This window comes from Buteo buteo, chromosome 12 (genome assembly GCF_964188355.1).
Source record: "Buteo buteo chromosome 12, bButBut1.hap1.1, whole genome shotgun sequence".
NCBI lineage: Eukaryota > Metazoa > Chordata > Aves > Accipitriformes > Accipitridae > Buteo > Buteo buteo.
The window spans coordinates 37271160-37288359 of NC_134182.1; the positions used below are offsets into that span (position 1 = coordinate 37271160).

The 17200-nt window shown below is 41.9% G+C and overlaps 1 protein-coding gene across 1 annotated transcript; it reads left to right on the top strand.

Annotated features, from left to right (window-relative positions):
• Nucleotides 1-266: 266 nt before the first annotated feature.
• On the top strand, nucleotides 267-16150 carry POLB (DNA polymerase beta). Its single transcript, XM_075043393.1, has 15 exons — nucleotides 267-384; nucleotides 461-518; nucleotides 587-653; nucleotides 1200-1274; nucleotides 1785-1843; nucleotides 3316-3365; nucleotides 3797-3848; nucleotides 5416-5470; nucleotides 5558-5630; nucleotides 6131-6201; nucleotides 6974-7060; nucleotides 9125-9189; nucleotides 9728-9867; nucleotides 10517-10623; nucleotides 12936-16150. The coding sequence occupies exons 1-14, from the start codon at nucleotides 324-326 to the stop codon at nucleotides 10609-10611; spliced, it is 1008 nt and encodes a 335-aa protein (XP_074899494.1). The 5' UTR covers nucleotides 267-323; the 3' UTR covers nucleotides 10612-10623; nucleotides 12936-16150.
• Nucleotides 16151-17200: the final 1050 nt, after the last annotated feature.

Here is a 17200-nt window from a genome sequence, read left to right on the forward strand (position 1 = left end):
CCTCAGCCCGCTTCTCCCTCAGCCCGCTTCTCCCTCAGCCCGCTTCTCCCTCAGCCCGTTCCCCTCTCAGCCCGTTTCCTCCTCAGCCCGTTTCCCCCTCAGCCCGTTCCCCTCTCAGCCCGTTTCCCCCTCAGCCCGTTCCCCTCTCAGCCCGTTTCTCCCTCAGCCCGTTTCCCCCTCAGCCCGTTTCCGCCGGCGGGCGCCGCGCATGCGTACTGAAACCGGTCGCGTTCTGATGACGTCGCCGCCGGAAGTGCCTCCCTGTCATCTCCGGCCGGCGCTTCCGCCACCTCCCGGTACCGACGCCGGTGCCGACGTCGGCCATGAGCAAGCGAAAGGCTCCTCAGGAGAGCCCCAACGAGGGCATCACCGACTTTCTTACCGGTAGGGAGGGGCTGGGCGGGCGGTGGGAGAGGCCGCGGGCCGGCCGGCCGCTCTCTCACCGCGGTTCTCCCCTCAGAGCTGGCTAATTACGAGCGCAACGTGAACCGGGCCATTCACAAGTACAACGCGTACAGGTACCGCCTCTCCCCCTCCCCGCTCCCCCGCCGCCGCGCGTGGGTGCTGACCGGCCCCTGTTCTGCAGGAAAGCAGCTTCGGTTATTTCCCGGTATCCCAGCAAGATCCGGAGCGGGGCCGAGGCCAAGAAGCTGGTAAAGTGTTCGTGGCCGCCTCAGCGGGGGGGGAGGGGGTGTGTCCGTAGGGTAGCTGGAGGGAGCGGGGGGCTACCGGGGAGCGTGGGGGCAGAGGGAGGCTGATCCTGCCTGTGCCAGCTCCTCTTTTCCGTGGGTGAGGCAGGTGCTCGGGGACGGGGATGTGGTGTGGCTGCTGGGGGGGGTCCTTGCTGGAGCTGGTGACTCCGGCTGAGGCTCTGCCGTACGGGGGTTCTGCTGTGGCAGGGTTCCCCTTTCCTCTGTTACCGCTTCTCTAAATCCAGGGAACTTGAGCAAAGCCTGCCTTGTTCAGAATTACTGCTTTGGGGGAGCTTTTAATGTAGCCCTTGAATTACAGCGTTTATGCTGCTTGTGGTCTACCCTTGAATTCTTGTGCTCCCTTGTGGTCCAACATTTTGTCGTGGTCTCAGTGGCCTCATAGTTCTTTCTGGACTCTAAATTCTGTGCAGCTTCCCTTTTTTTCCAGATATAATGGCTTTTAGTGATCCTGAAGTTAAGTTGTCTCCCCTCCCCCTCAATATTTAGGATGGAGTAGGTGCTAAAATAGCTGAGAAGATAGATGAGTTCTTATCCACTGGAAAACTACGCAAATTGGAAAAGGTGGGTTTCTCTCCTTTGTGCTCTATTTCTCAATAGTAGCTTTTCTTTGTAACCTGCAAAGTAGCCTGCTTGCTTTGTGCAATTTCTGTTGTTGTCCCTGGAGAGACTGATGTCAAGCTTAAAAATGGTGGTCATGGAGCCTGTGGCGAGTAGAAAGCAGGGAATGAGAAGCTTAACCAAAGCCTCAAAAGGTCTATTTATGAAGATATTTTAGGTTATATAATCAGCATGTGAACGTCCTCTGTGAGAAGTGGAATTCTGACTCTGGAAGGCTGTGCAGTTTTGTGGTTTAGCCGTGCTGTTCACCTTAGCATGGGTAGTTAGGCAGTTGTCAGGCTTGGTACATATGGCATTATTGTGATACATGGTACTACCCTTGGTAGTTTTGCATTGATTTATAGTGAGCTTCCAAAGCAGAGTCTGACTAAGCTGTTTTATCTTCTCAGGATGTCTTTGTTTATTGCAAATGGAATAAAGAAGGGTTTGGTTTGTGTTGTTTTGTTTTTGCAGATTCGACAAGATGATACAAGTGCATCTATCAATTTCTTGACACGAGTTACTGGCATTGGGTAAGGTTTTTTTGTTTGGTTGGTTGGTTTGGGTTTTGTGGTTTTTTTTTTTCCTTCTCCTGTTTATTTGGTGGAGTTATGAACAGAATTTGGGTAATTGCAAATAATGAAGAGAATGAGTTTGAGCTGATGCTGTAGTGCCCATGCTGAGACACCTCAGTTGTGATGACACAATTGGCTGAAAAGAAAGGGCATAGAATCGTCAATTACAGACTTTGTGGTAGAGGACTGGAAGTGGGAAGCTCCTATGTGCAAACTGAGAGGGGAAGGAGAGAGGAGCTGACCAAGAATGGAACCATGAAAGACTGAGAAGAGTGGAAGTGAGAAGTCTCTTTGAGACTTTTGGTGGGAAGTTGGGCCCAGGGACAATGGTGCTCTGTCGTGTGTTTGTAAAAGGGGTAGAGCCCTGAGACAGGCAACAAAACAAAAACCAAGCAAACAAAACCCCAGAAAAACCATCAGGGCTCTTGTGCAACGTTTGAAACACTTGAGGTTGAGGGTAGGGAATGCGATCATTCTCAAGTAATTCCGAGAGGAAATGTGCTCAAAGTTTGAGGATATAATGGGATTTCAGAATGCCTTGGAGAAATTGGAATGGGATGCAGAAGGAGAAGCTTGGGTCCTGTCCTGTCTCAGGACGGTGGAAGTTGCCTCCCTTGGTCTGGAATCCAGCAAGAGATGCTGGGAAGGGTAAGAAAGGAAGTAAATGGCAGGTCAAGATCTCACAATTCTATTGTAATGTAAGAGTTTTATTGAGGAAGTGGATTCAAAGTATTTAAGGTGGTGGAGCTGTAACCATGGGATTCCAGACTAGTTGGAGAGTAGTTCCCCGCAAGGGACTATGCTTCCAGGCAGGTGGTTCTCAGCGTTTTGGGATATTGGATAGGTATCTGGGTATAACGTTACTTGAATGCCTGTCTCTCAGTTGAAACGTTGTTCTTTCCCGGCAGAGTCAAGCAGATTAATCGAATGACAAACCCTTAAAGGGGAAAAAGGTTCATCCATTTACTTGAGTGCTGTGCTTAAGTCAAACTCTCCAGCCGAACTGGAGCTGGGACTGCTTTGCTGTACTGTAGGTTGCAAACTGGAGCCTTGTTGGGTTTTTTGAAGTGCTAGTGTAAAGACACTTTGTGTTGCTGTTGCCGTAAGCTGGTTCAGAGACTGATTGTGGTTAAAGTAGTTCTTACCATGCATTCAAAAGTATTGTCTAAAGCAATATTGTGTATCTGGTGAGATTTTGTTTATTTTTTACAATTATACATCACTATACAGTTGTATCAATGCTAAAAAATGTGCAGGCCAAGCCTTGGATAGCCATCTCTGCTGATTGAAAGTACAAACTGAAAATACATATGCTGAAAAGAGGGTAAGTATCAGAAGTGACTTCAGTCTTGGCGTTGAAGAACCTAGGCAGTTACAGTGAATTCTGATTCTTGCTGTTCCTGATGGCAGATTGCCTTGTCTCTTTGCAGTCCTGCTGCTGCTAGGAAGTTTGTTGAGGAAGGAATCAAGACTTTAGAAGGTAAGTGCAACTTTTGGTCCTCAGTTCCCGCTCCAATAATCTGTTTTTCTGTCAAGCTGCCTGTTCCACAGTGTACTGTGATAGCAGATACGCCCTAGGCTTTGAGGGAAGTATGTAACATGCTAAGGTTAGTGGACAGGCTAAAGGCATTACATACATATCCAAAGTAAAGTACTTACAGATGACATGGAAAATAATAAGGATTTTGGCTTTGAGGTGAATGGTCTATTGAAGTCTTTTATTGGGAAGTGCTCCATGCGTTTGTACTCATCTTACCAGCTGTCAGTTTAAAATCTCTTCCTTTGTGTTTGAGGTTGCTGTTTTCTTGTTAGGTATTGTTTGCATGCATCATCTTTGCAGTGGTGGAAACTTACTGTAAGATTTTTAGTCCTCAAGTAACTTTTTTTTGTTGTTTTTCTTAATTCTTCTAGATCTAAGAAAAAATGAGCACAAGCTGACCCATCACCAGCGAATTGGGTTGAAGTAAGCTTTCTTGGGTGCAAGTGCTTGGTTTTCTATGACTCCTTCAGACACCAGGATGTAATGTAAGGTTACGCAGGCCAAGTAAGGTTCTGTTGTCTCTGTGTGCTCTACGTGCTTTTCAGCAGTTGTTCAGAGCTTTTGTTTCACTGGGGTTGAAATTCAGTAGGCTTAGTCTCCATCCAGAAGGAAATTAATTTCAAGTTACTTTTTCAGTTAGCTCATGGAGAATCACTTTAGCAAGGTTGCAATGATGTTTCTTGGGAATCTGCATAAAAGTGGCCCAGGCTATTTTTTTGTTATGTGTTGTGAGCCAGGTAAGACCTTTGCATGTCTGAACTTGAGAATGTCATGCAGAATGTCTGTCTGTCCCTCAGTTCTTACCAGCTTGAATGCTCCTTGATAAGTGGCTGTTCCAGTGTGCTAGTTCTGGAACAACTATAGCTGTGTTTGCAAGAAGCTGCAACTGAACCAAATAAAGCTCTATATCTGAGTTGGTTCTGTGTGGGGCCAGCTCTAGCGTTTTCACATCAGTGGCAGAGATGCAGAATACATGATCTGGACAAACTGCTTGCAAGTGAGTGAGAAGGGTTACACAATGATTGTCGCCTTCCCACTGCTCATCTGAGCCAGCCCCATACCCAGTGTGCATCCCTGCCTTTATATGTGTGAGCATTCAAGGGAAAACCTTTCGCTGTTAAGTGAGTAATAGAAAACTCACCTGACCTATCCATGCTGCTAGTGCACATGTTGTCCTTGGGTCTGCTTCCAGCATTGTGCTCAGATGTTGTTTCAGAACCTCCGGTAAGTGCTGAGCTGAAAGAATGGTTTCAGTGCTCCGTGGTGGTCTTTTTGTCCCTAGTTTACTGCAACTCTCAGAGGGGGGTGAGTTCCATATCCAGAAGCTCTGTCTGCAAATCTTGGGATTGGGATGGTTGGGTAACAAGCATCAGGGAATGTGTGGCTTTGAGGCTGCAGTATGGCTGCCAGTGCTTGCTGTCAGTGGTTCTGGTGCTGGAGGGGTAAAGAATGTGCCCGCTGGTCAGGTGTGTCTTTGTTTCACCTGGCCTTTTTTTCTCCACAGTCAAGCGGCATGCTTGCAGTCTGTTTTTTACAGCTGCATGCAAAGAAACCAGGAGCTGCATTTGACTTGTGAGCTTCCATTTAGCTCTTTCCAGCATAGATCACCTCTGACCATGTGTGAGGGACCTGTTCCTCCTGCTTGCTGGTGGACTGAGTTTTTTCAGGAACCTTTTGTATTTTCAGAGGGCTGTATAAATACAAACCAATTGGTTATACAGTAATATTACTCGCACCTCATAGCAGCTCTTCATATACAGTGGAAATAATATGCAATGAAACCATCTTCCAAGCATTGTCAAACTTGCAGTTGTGAGATTTTACTGTCTCTTGGCAAGATGTTTTCTAAGATGTTTGGCGAGAATGGGGAGCTTTTTGTGATGTGACAGTAATAGAAGTTGTATTCTTTCCTCTGATACACATTTAATTGACTAAAATTTTAAGATGATATCCTTGCCACTCTTTCAGACACTTATTTTTATATATGCAGATATTTTGAAGATTTTGAGAAAAGAATCCCAAGGGAAGAAATGCTGCAAATGCAGGTAAGAATGTCTTTATCAATAATGTGAGGCGCTGGTTGCCAATGAATGATTGATGCCTCTAAACACACGTCTTTCCTTTTTACATAGGAAATTGTGCTGAAAGAGGTAAAGAAGCTGGACCCAAACTATATTGCTACAGTCTGTGGCAGTTTTAGACGAGGTTGGTACTCTGTGATCTTGCAATGCTTACTTTGGGCTAATAAGCAAGACTCAGTACTGTATATGTTGTTCCTCTAGAGAGAAAGTCTGTGCAGGAACCTGGCTTTTTCCTGTTAGTATTGTCTTGACTGGTTAGTTCAGTGACAAAACACCCGCATAAATCCTTGCTTCTCCACCTTGCCCCCATAAAGAGTAGTATATTGTAATGTGTGAATTGTTTGCTTTGGTTTTACGCTAACAACGTTTGTGCTTCATTGCTATGGAGTACAGCAAGAAATTCTTTTGGTATTTTCTGAGATATGTGGGGATATAAACTTTTTTTTGATGGAAGAACAAGGTTCTCTTAACTTTAAGATTATTTTTTTGCAAATATCTTGAATAGTGACTGACTATTTTGTACCAGAAAAACATGTTTATAGGAAGAGGTTAGATGGATGTTCACCAATGTTGATGTACTTTGTCATACGCAGAGTGATTTTTCTTTGCTTCTTACTTGCCTAGGCGCAGAGTCAAGTGGCGATATGGATGTTCTCCTAACCCATCCGAGTTTCACATCTGAATCATCCAAACAGGTGTGTTTCTCTGCTACTGTGGATCAGTACTGTGCATTACTTCCACAAGGGTATGTTTAAATTCAGAAGATACATAGTCTCAGACTTGTCTTGCATCTATTTGTTACTGTAAGAATGAACTCTTTTTTTTCTTGGATCACCATGTTTATTTTGAGGAGTTACAATCACTTCTCAGGTCCATGTATAATGTTGTGTTCCTCTTGCAGAACTATTCAGTATGTTTACTCTTATCCTTCCACCCCTCCTATTCCCTTCACACATACTCCCCCCACCCTCACCACCTCAAATTCATGTGCTTTTACAACGTAAAACTGTAACGGATAGCTGGGTAAAGCAGAGATTATAGGTAGAGAAAGTATCTCTTTATGTAGCCTTATCTTTTGGATGAGAAGCAAATGTCCTGCTGCCCCTGTAATCTTTTGGGACTAACTGTGGAGAAGTCTTAATGACAGTTTGTATTTTTTGTGTTGCTTCAATGGTTTCATTGCATAGAAGTTGAAAACTCAAACCAAGAAACTAGTTTTGTCACTTCCAATGAAATCAATCTGACATGGGGATTTCAGCGGAAGTTTTTTTTATGTTGCACAACTGTAATTTTATTAGCTTTTTCTCAGAATTATCTTTTTTCCCCCGCTAGGTCAAATTTCATGTACAATAATACATATAATTACAGTGACGTCCCATACTTATGTGGGCCATTGTCTGGTAAACAGGTAAAATATTCTTGTTATTTGTGAAATAATTTATTCTTCTGTGCTGTTACTGTTCCTAGTCAAAACTTCTGCATCAAGTTGTAGAACAACTGGAAAAAGTCCACTTTGTCACAGATGTGCTGTCTAAAGGTGACACCAAGTTCATGGTAAGGCTTTTTTGGTGGTGAAGGATGTTGGGGGGGATTACCTTTCCTGACATAAGCTAGGATATATACACGATACTTTATTTGGACTGTTGAAGTTGTGATTTTTTTATTTTTTTTTTTAAATTCCCTCCTTTACCCCCATAAAAACTTTCTGCAGTTAACTCTTAGTGAATCTTTCATGGTAAGATTTCAGTATTAGAAAATCTACAGGTATTTATGTAGTTCTGAACCCCACTGACATAACCTTCATCACACAATGCCAGCTGTGTCACTGTTTTGCTTGATGTTTCCCTAGAACCTTAGCAGAACCTCACTTCAGTTGCACCAGTGACCACTTTTGTAACTCTGTCCTCAAGATCTTGGAAATGCTATCTTTGATCTCAGGCCTATGTTTACCTTGTTTTGTCTAATACATAGTATACTTCTGTCTCCTTTTTTTTCAATTTTGTGGCAGAGCAGATTTAATGGATAAGCTGCTAGACTCAGGCTATAATAGGGAATATGTGGGATGCCTGAAGAAAGTAATGAATTACAGGAACATTCATTTTGTTAGGTCCCTCGCTCACAGCAAGACTTTTTTTTTTTTCTTAAACGTGGATTAGGTGTTATCTTGCTTCACTTAGTTTTCTTTACAGGCCCCAGGCATCCTGGTCTTACAGGCTGGTTAAAAGTTAATTCTAACAGAGAAGTATAGACCCATAAGCAATACTGAGTGGAAATGAGGACTGGTTAGTTCCTGTCAGTCACTCATATTGGCTTTATGGAATTCCTTCGAAGCTCAGAGGAGTGGTCCTGCAGGAGGGTTCACCAAAGGTCCATGATTTACAAATTTCTAATTAAAAATCAAGATACCATTATATTCAGCTAATCTTTTGGAAGGCATAAATATATTTAAATATATGATACTACAGTTAAAGATACTTGCTTTCTCAAGGTGAAAGGGGCTGTTGGAGCACTTGATTATTTTATATTTTTGTTTGTTGGTCTGGCTTTGCTTAAAATAAGAGCTAAAAGAACTCTGAGCATTTGTCTTCAGTTTAGTTTGTGTTGCATTCTCAGAGGGAATGAAACTTGATGGCTTTGGGGGGGGGGGGGCTTGATCTTTAGGAGGAGTAAGTGAAAGTCGCTCTTGTTCTTGCCAAATGGTTTAAGTGTGAATACTGTGTGGGTTTAAAGCTAAATGTACATTTGTGAGCCAAAAGCAGACACACTCTGCATTTGCAGTTTGCATTCACAGTTTGACAAGCTTATTATAGTGACCATTTGCTCTGTATAATCCTGTCAGTCTTAAATAGTTGTGGAATAGCTCTTGTCTTCAAAGTGGAAGCTAAGAAAGGAATGATGTAAAAAGGGAAATATGACTGCAGCTGAGAATCTGAGAAAAGTAAGTCTCAGTAAGGAGGCAGACAACATAACTCTAAAAGCATAAGCAATGTTAAGCTTTCAAAACAAACCTAAGAGTAGAAGTCTCAGCATGAAGCTGCAATTGGTGAAACAGTTTAGTATGTGAACATCTCTCATCATTCCTTACGGTTCATATCCCTTCCCCCTACTGCGTTGGCATTTAAGGTGATTATAGACTAGGGAAAAAAAGAAAAGGCTGACAGGTGAATTGCATGAAGATTACAAAGCAGTTTGAAATGAAAAGTGACAGAGGATTTCTCAAGAAAAAAACTTTATTTTTTTTTAATTTCTATTAGCTTGAACTCCATCTACATTTTCCTTAACCTGCTGATGTTTGTGCATGCTCAAGAACCTGATAATAATCAAGGCAGAGGAATGGGAAATGAGAAGTCCTTTGATCCTTCCTGCTGTAATAAAACCTTAAGAAGCAGTTATGCTACACTCAACTACAGTTCTCTTAGCAGGGTAAAATAGCGATTCGCTGTACTATGACATCCAACTGTTCTAGTAAAATATTTAATCGGTACAGTGGGAATTTAACTTTGCTCTCCAGGATGGCTGAGGATTGTTTAGAGGTTGTTTAGGGGTGGAGAGGCAAAGATTGATCTCAAATCTGTTTCATTTAATTTTGAAATTCTTGCTTTCCTTACTTCCTCACAGGGTGTCTGTCAGCTGCCAGATAAAGAAGATGGAACAGCCTATCCACATAGGAGAATTGATATCCGGTACACACACCTAAAAAACCCCCCCTACTTTAGCTGTGTGCTGCATAGTAGGCATTTGCATCAAGTTCTGCGTTCAAATCTCTACTTCCACATTCAGAACATGGCATTTACTAGGTTTCTAATTCCTTTGCGGTATGGAAGCCACTGTAAAACTGCCAGTATCTGCAACAGGTTATTAGCAAGAATGCTGTATTTTAAATCATTACTTTGTATTCAGTTTCAGGGTTGTGACCTACTTTATCATACTGCTTTGGCATTAATTCTTGGCAGGAGTGCAAGCACTGGAACCATGTAGTGACTGAACACCAGTAACTTCTGGGTCAGGGTAGATGTGCTGAACCTTTCTTTGATATGCAATTTCATTTCATTCTTGCATCTGCCTTGTGGGAAAATCAGACATACAGAGTTGCAGAATGTGTGCATGTAAATAGGAAGTAAACCTAGAACAGTGTCTGAATGGCTGAGTTCCAAATGGCTTGTAACTTTTTTGTTAATATATTTGTTCTAAATCTGTACTTTTCTTCCACTTTTATTCTAGGCTTATCCCTAAAGATCAGTATTACTGTGGTGTACTGTATTTCACAGGAAGTGACATATTCAACAAGAACATGAGAGCTCATGCTCTGGAAATGGGCTTCACGATCAATGAGTATACAATCCGTCCCTTGGGTGTCACTGGTCAGTCTGGGCCTTTGCACAGAGTATTCTTTCTAGTTACTTGCTTTGTGCAATCTTCTTAAATTGGCTTCTCAGTGTATTGGAAATGCTTCTGATAAATACTGTAGTTCATGCAATTTTTCAGTGTCCTTTGTGGTATTGGGACACCATTAGAGCAGGAAGAGGCAGCCTACTTATGTATAGGCAGTGCTGTGGCACAGAGTTACCTCTCTGGGCCACCTAATCTACTTAAAGTCTTACTGACCTAAAGATTGCTTTTTCAGTGCCATGCACAGCACATATGTGGTTTCCCACTCTTTTAACAAGATATGTCATGTCTGTCAGTTGTTTTGTTTTGGAGGGGGGCTGTCTATATGCACATATATATATATATATATATACACACACATATACATACACACACAAATATAAATATATTTAACTGCATAACCACATGGCCCTGAATTTAATTCATTACCTGATTTCCTTTGACACTAATGAGAATCAGTACCTAAATACTGTATGAAAAGGTCTGGGGGGGGTGTTTTCTTTTGGTTTTTTTAAGTCTCTTTTACATATAGCATTTTTGCCTTAATCTTGCAATGCATTTGGCATTTTAGGATTGTACAGACCTTCCACCTTTCAAATAGCATCTGTAATTTGCTTGCAGGAGTTGCCGGGGAGGCCCTACCAGTAGAATGTGAAAAAGACATCTTTGACTATATCCAGTGGAAATATCGAGAGCCAAAGGATCGGAGTGAATAACTGCTTGTCTAGGTTTGTAACCTAGAGAGATGTTTTCATAGCTTCTTACGAACACACAAAATGCATGTTCTTTCTTTGGATGTTATTGCAAAAAGTGTACATTACTGATATTTAAAGCAAGTCCATGGCACTAGCACAGAATGTGAAGATTAAATCCTGTAAGATCTCATTTTGATCTCTCTCTCTTCCTACTCCCCTTCCCCCTTAAAGCTGATTAAAACACTGTGCTTAAGTGAATGGGCTGCGATACTAGAAAAACCTGTGGGGAAGGTAGTGTGGCAGCCAGACCCCTTAGAGAATGCATATTGTCTTTTGCTTTGGGATTTAGTAAAAAACTATCAGACAATAAATCACAGGTTTCTATTTAACCCCTGAGAAGCAGAAAGTTCTGATATAAAGGCAAAATGTTTCATCTTACTAAATTTCTTGTGGCTTGGTTTGAAGTTGGTGGCTGTCAATCAAAATTAATGCTGGTTCTTTGGAGTCGCTGGAAAGTCTTACTAAGCAATATTAGCCTTTTATAAAAGGTCATGTGCTTTGATTTGATAATATCTGTGGTGATCAAGCTATTAGGTTTTTTCTAATAACTTTAGCAGCACTTAAGCTGTGATCATTGTTAGAAAAGGCTGGATATTTCAAACTGAACAGGCCTTCTTAGCTTGTTTCTTGTAGTTTTGCAAAAGACAATCAGAGTTCTGATGCTTCTGTGGTTTAATATCATATACACAGGCATACTCTGTGCAAACATCAATAACTTTAATATCTAAAAACTGGGCAGTTCTTGGAGGAAATAACATAACTTTTTTTTGCTGCTTACTTTGTTGAGGTTGGAAGATTTAGAAGTAAAACCATTGCTTTTGTGTAGTTGTTGCAAATTGTCTCATTAAGTAATATGTATGATTTTGTTTTTCTTTTTTTTTTTTTTTTAATGCAGTTTGAGTAATTATGTCTGTAGAGCATCTTGGAATGCTTGAATGAACGTTTTGTTATTACAAGCTGCCGGCATAAATTGCTTGAGTATATAATCTACAGCATCTGTGTGTAGCAGCAGGCACTTTATAAATAACCATAGATCAGATTTGGCCATGGCAGTGAATTAGTACTGGCATTGCACAATTGAGAAAACTTAAATGGTTCTGAAACTTCAGTGAGACTGGTTTGTTTCATATATATATCAGGAGACTAGAAGAATTGTATTAGGAGAGCATTATTCTTACAGCACTTAAATTGTGCCATAATTATTATAAGATTATTCTTACAGTGCTTATATCTCAGATTCTGTATGTTTATGTCTCTCTTCAGATGTATATTTGAAGGGGGGTGTGTGGGAAAAAGCACCTAAAAGTCTATTTCCCACCCCCACCAAGTAGATGAAAGCATAAAAAACTTTCAATATTGGTTACACAAAACAATGTATTATGACTCCCCACTAGCCAGCAGACATGTTGAGGCAGGCTTTTCGGAACACATAAATCAGGCCAAAAAAAGACTGCCCATGTGCTTAGCTGCACAGCTAACTGCTCCAATATTTTTTGTTTAAAAATACATCATGGGAACACCTAAGACTAGTGAGAAACATGAAAGGCAGACATGTCTTAAATTCCAGTGCTGAAGTTGCATCTTGGCACATAGTTATAGAATCCAGAGTCATTATTGCTGGTGCTACTGAAATACACTTTTACATGACCATAGAAGAATGAATGTGATGCACAAGCTAGACATAACTAACAATTTTCTGTAGGATTTCAAGTTCAAAATCAGACAAGGCTGTATATTCAAGCTCTGTGATAACTTGAGCAAATGGGAAAAGGAAATGGGGTATGTGTCTTTGGAAGACCCTTTCCGGTCTTGAAGTGGAATTTTTAAATGATTATTCATGTCTCTGGCTGCTGTCAAAAACCTCCAGCGATGGAGAACCTGAAATCTGCTGGGCCAGTTGCTTTCTTTGCAGCTTTGTTAAACATTACAGGTTATTGTGACAGCAGGTAGAAATGTTTGAGGTGTCTAGACTTTAAAATATTCTTTTGAGTTTTTAAAGAAACTAATCTTCACTTAACTTGCTTGCCTAAGGAGAACGGAAAAGAATCTTGTAGCACTGGGTCAGCCTATTGGACTCACTATTGCTTATCATCCAGGGTTATGGACTGAAATAAATGTAAGGTGTTAAGGAGCTTATGTGTTGCAGGCTGGTGTTTCCTTAGTTGCTGCTGTTAGCTTATGGAGGAGGAGACCTGAGTTTGTGGCACAGTGCACAAACAACTAGATTAAAATGCACATCCCTTTATACTGCTTTGCATTACTAATAACTCTTAGTCTTTTGGCAGGTGCTCAGGTGTGATCGTTGTGCTGCTCTACTGACTAGTGTTTGACAAGACGAACTGAAGCCAAGGTCACAGTGCTGGAAAATTTCTGGATGTCAAACAATGTCACTGAGAACTAACTGGCTTACAGATTTTGGTCTGGAAATGATGTGCATAGTAAAGCCCCGAAGCACAGCCTGAGGTGCAAAGGCAGCTTTTCTCCCTCTTGACCTATGATAAGCAGTATGTGATCTGCCCTTCTCTCCTTTCTTCAGCCACTCTATCTTGTCCACAGATTCCTCCTAGCTGCTCTCCTGGTGAGAAATCAATGTTCAACGTGCCCTGGCCATGGATTAGTGACTGCCTTCCCCAGCCTCATTCTGGCTTTCTCCTTTTATTCAGCCCCAAATGTCCTACTGAAATGATTTAAGAAATCCAGAGCAAATCTTAAGGTTTCCATGTTTTCCCATGTCAGTAACACGGAACATTCCACCGTTATGCATGCTGGATTGTGGTTTCTTTTAGACAAGAGCCCTCCCTTGCCAGTTCTGAACAAATTTGTATCTCCTTTGTGGATGTTTCTCTGATCCAGAAACTAATCCTTGTTTACTGGCTGAGCATCTATTACAGGTTTGGCGAGGTACGCAGAGATTTTGTAAACGTGTGGAAATTCTTGATGTGCATAAAAGGATTATTTTCTGCTTCCTTTGCACTAGCTCTGCTGCAGAGTTTGTTTTAAAAGTGGTGTGCTTTTATTTTACTAAATAATGTATCTGCTAATGTCTTCCCTGTAGAGTTTGTTCAGCTGAAACTGGCTGCAAGTACTGCTGTTGTGCCTTTTAAAACCAGAAGGATGTGTGCCTGTGTAGAGATTGTTCTTACACAGTTGCGTCTGTCTTTGTTCTCTGTCTAATGATTAGAGTGCAGTTGCATATTCTGGAGAACTTCTTGGAAGTTCTCCAGAATGTTTTTTCTATGTACCCATTTCTTCAGTTGGGTAAGCAGGTGCATGAGTGCTTGCAGTTCTTATTTTATGTGCTTAGCTCTTAGTATAATGGTTTTATGAGTGGTACAGCAATGCAGATGACCATTCGCAATTGTCAGGAGCTCCAGAGAGCTTTATGTTGCCCAAAGACAGCAATAGCAAAAAGTGTTCCACTTGTTTCTTTTCATCTAAGAACATCATTATACATCAACTAGATTACTGTTACAAGAATTGTGCAGTTATCCCATTCCTCATAACTGAGCCTAAAACAAAAGAATGTTGTCCTTGTATGTGACACAATGTGGAGGTTATGTTTGTAGACATAGCCTTTTGCCAGGATGGACCTTGCTTTTATTTACAAAGTAAAGGTAACACCAATACAGAACAGCACTGCAGGTGTACCTCTGATGCTAATTTAGTGTCAGAGGAGACAGCTGAGAGCAAATAGCTACATGTTTCAGAGATGCTGTGAAAGGAAGAGGAGAAATGGCACTGAGTTTCCCTACAGTCTAGAGAAAGGAGATGGGAACTCTAATGAGAGACTGTACAGTCTCTGAATAGTGTTGATACTTTGCCTTGCGGGATGTTTGTCCTGGTACCTTAAGAGAAAAATCAAACTATTGTTCTTTTTCTCCTGATATTCTTAAACATTCAGAGATTTATACCTGCATGAATTTTTAAAGACAGAAAGATCAATTCTTGATGAAGGTCACAGATCCTATTTTTCATGTAAATGTTACTTTTTTCTTTTTTTTTTTTTTTTTTTTTTTTTTTTACGTCAAGCCTTGATCCAAAAATGTCAAGTCATGAATAAGTGAAGTCTCTGGGTTTTAGCGTTTTGGTTTTTTTAAAAAAACAACCAAACAAACAAAACACACAACAACAAACCCAACCCCACCCAATTTAAATAATACGTAAAAATGTCTAACGTAGGCTTTTAACAGACAACTGTTTAGCAGCATCAGTTCTGCTTCTGAAGACAGACCTCTTCTCTTGGTTAGCCAGCCTTCTCCTGGTTAACAGATTGAAATTTTGAACCGATGTAGGCATTTGCCTGCTCAGAACTGCCTATTGATCTGCTAGATCTTTCTTCTGATCTGTTTCTAGATCTTTGTATCTTATGTATACATAGACACCAGAATGAGAAAGCTGGCTGTGTCCTGAAGTACTCCTGAAGAATACCATTTTCAACTACTGTCTGTAGCTCCTTATCTATGTGTTAAGTGTCCTGGTGAAGCTGAAGCTCGTGCTAAGCTGTTTCCGTGTCCTTACTTCTAAAATATGGCCATATGGTCATTCTCCTGCTGCACGTGACCCGTGTTCTTTGTTCCTACATATGTTGTAGTACTATCGGTTGCAGTGTTCCATGTTTTGTTCAACTTGCCATTACCCAGAAGACCGGTCTGATTAATCAATGCATTTCTACCACTCCTATAGAGTCAATCTGCCCCTTTTTATATGCAAAGCCATCAGCTCTGATTTTATAGCTCCTCTTAAATCATTGTGAAAGCTAATGACTATTTTGGATGTGAGAGGAGGTCCTGTCAAGATTGCATTACTAGTTGTATTTGGGACAGGGATTCTGTTGGGTAACTTCAAACTTAACTAGTTTTAAGTAGTAAACTAGTAACTTTGACATATTATAGAGCATCAGCATGGAATGTATTTCTGCTACCGTATTCGAATACCTTGTAGAAGTATAACACAAATGTATTACAGAATTGCAAGTTTCAAAAGGCAAGACTATTTTATACATAGTCAATTTGACTATTGCTAATTATATAATACTTTTGTTGATATGATAATGAGTAGGTCCTCTGTCTGCCTTTATGGGGGCAGAGAGGAGTTTGCATCTGTATTGTCAGACTACTTAACCTGCCTTGAGTCATGGGAAGAAAAAACCAGACAGACAGAGGTAATACTGTTTATTTTTATCTGACTTAAGCCTACAGAACAACTACATTTTTACTTCTTCTTATATAATTAGTATTGATCAGTCTTAGTAATGGAGATTATAGGCTGATACTCTTGCTTATCCCTTTATTTTCTTCTGTTTTTCCTAGTGGGAGTTTAATTATTTTCTGGGAATGTTCCCCAGCCCTAATGCATGCAGTGGTATGTAAGGTGACTAGAAGTTAACCTGGTGCTATGTGAAGTCTTCTGATGCCTCATAGTAAAAATATATATAGCTGGTGTATTCAGTGTTTTCTTCAATAATCAGTGGGAATAAATGAAGTGAGAATTCCATGATGAATATGTAATCCTGTTTGATCATTATTTATTTATTTATTTTTAAGCTGTAATTTTAAGAGCATCCAAAAGCAGTTAACACAAGGTTGCCGTGTTTATGAATGTTTCCTAGGCAGCACACAGCATGACACTGATGCATTCTCTGCCATCCTCAACAGGCAGTCCAGGCTGCTTCGTCTTGGGACTTGAGGCAGAATTTGCTGGCCTTGCAATCTCTCTCCATAACACTGAATTCTTCTAGGTGGAAGAAAAATGGCTCGTTGACAGTGTTTGTTTTTCTTGAACTATATAAACATACAATGTGACTTTTATTTCCCCTCCCCGCCCCCAGTTAACTAGCCCTTATTTTGGGCTCCTTTGTCTTTCTTTACAGTTCTTGCCCTCCTCCTCCTCCTGCAGAACTGGACTGCAAGGTATTTGGTAATCACGGGAGGCAATAGCTGCAAACCTTGTGCTTATCACAGGGAAATCTGTGTAAATGGGCACGTACTCTACTACTGGTTGTGCACATATAACCTTATGCGTGTGAGGGCTTATAGCCTGTGAGGGCTGTCAGCGGTAAGGCTGCACCTTTCTATCTTCTGTGTTCGCTCTTGTCCCAGTTGCAAGGTGTTAGGGCAGGAGCGGGTGTGCCTGCCTCCTTCCTTGGCCTCGGGGATCTGTCTGAGCGGGAGTCCAAAGGGGGACGGCAGCGGGTAAGGAGGGGCCGGGTAAGGGAGATGAAGGGCTTGAGAGGAGCTGCAGCCCCCGCCGGACCCGCGCCCCGACTCCGCGACAGGCTGCGGGAACTGGAGCTGCCCCGGGGGCCGTTAATAACGGGGCCCCGGTGCTCGGTCTCCTCCCTCCCTCACACGCACCTCCAGCGTTCCTTCCAACTTTCTGCTGCCCGCCGACACCGGAGTCGGCTCCGGCCGCTTCTCCACCGGCGGAGGTGGTGGTGGGGCAGAGGCTTGGCGCTGAGAAGCCGTCCCGGCCGGCTCCCGAGCGGCGGGACCCGCGCTAAATAATCGCCGTTTCCCCCGGCGGGGCGGGGACCCGGCAGCCCTGACAGGAG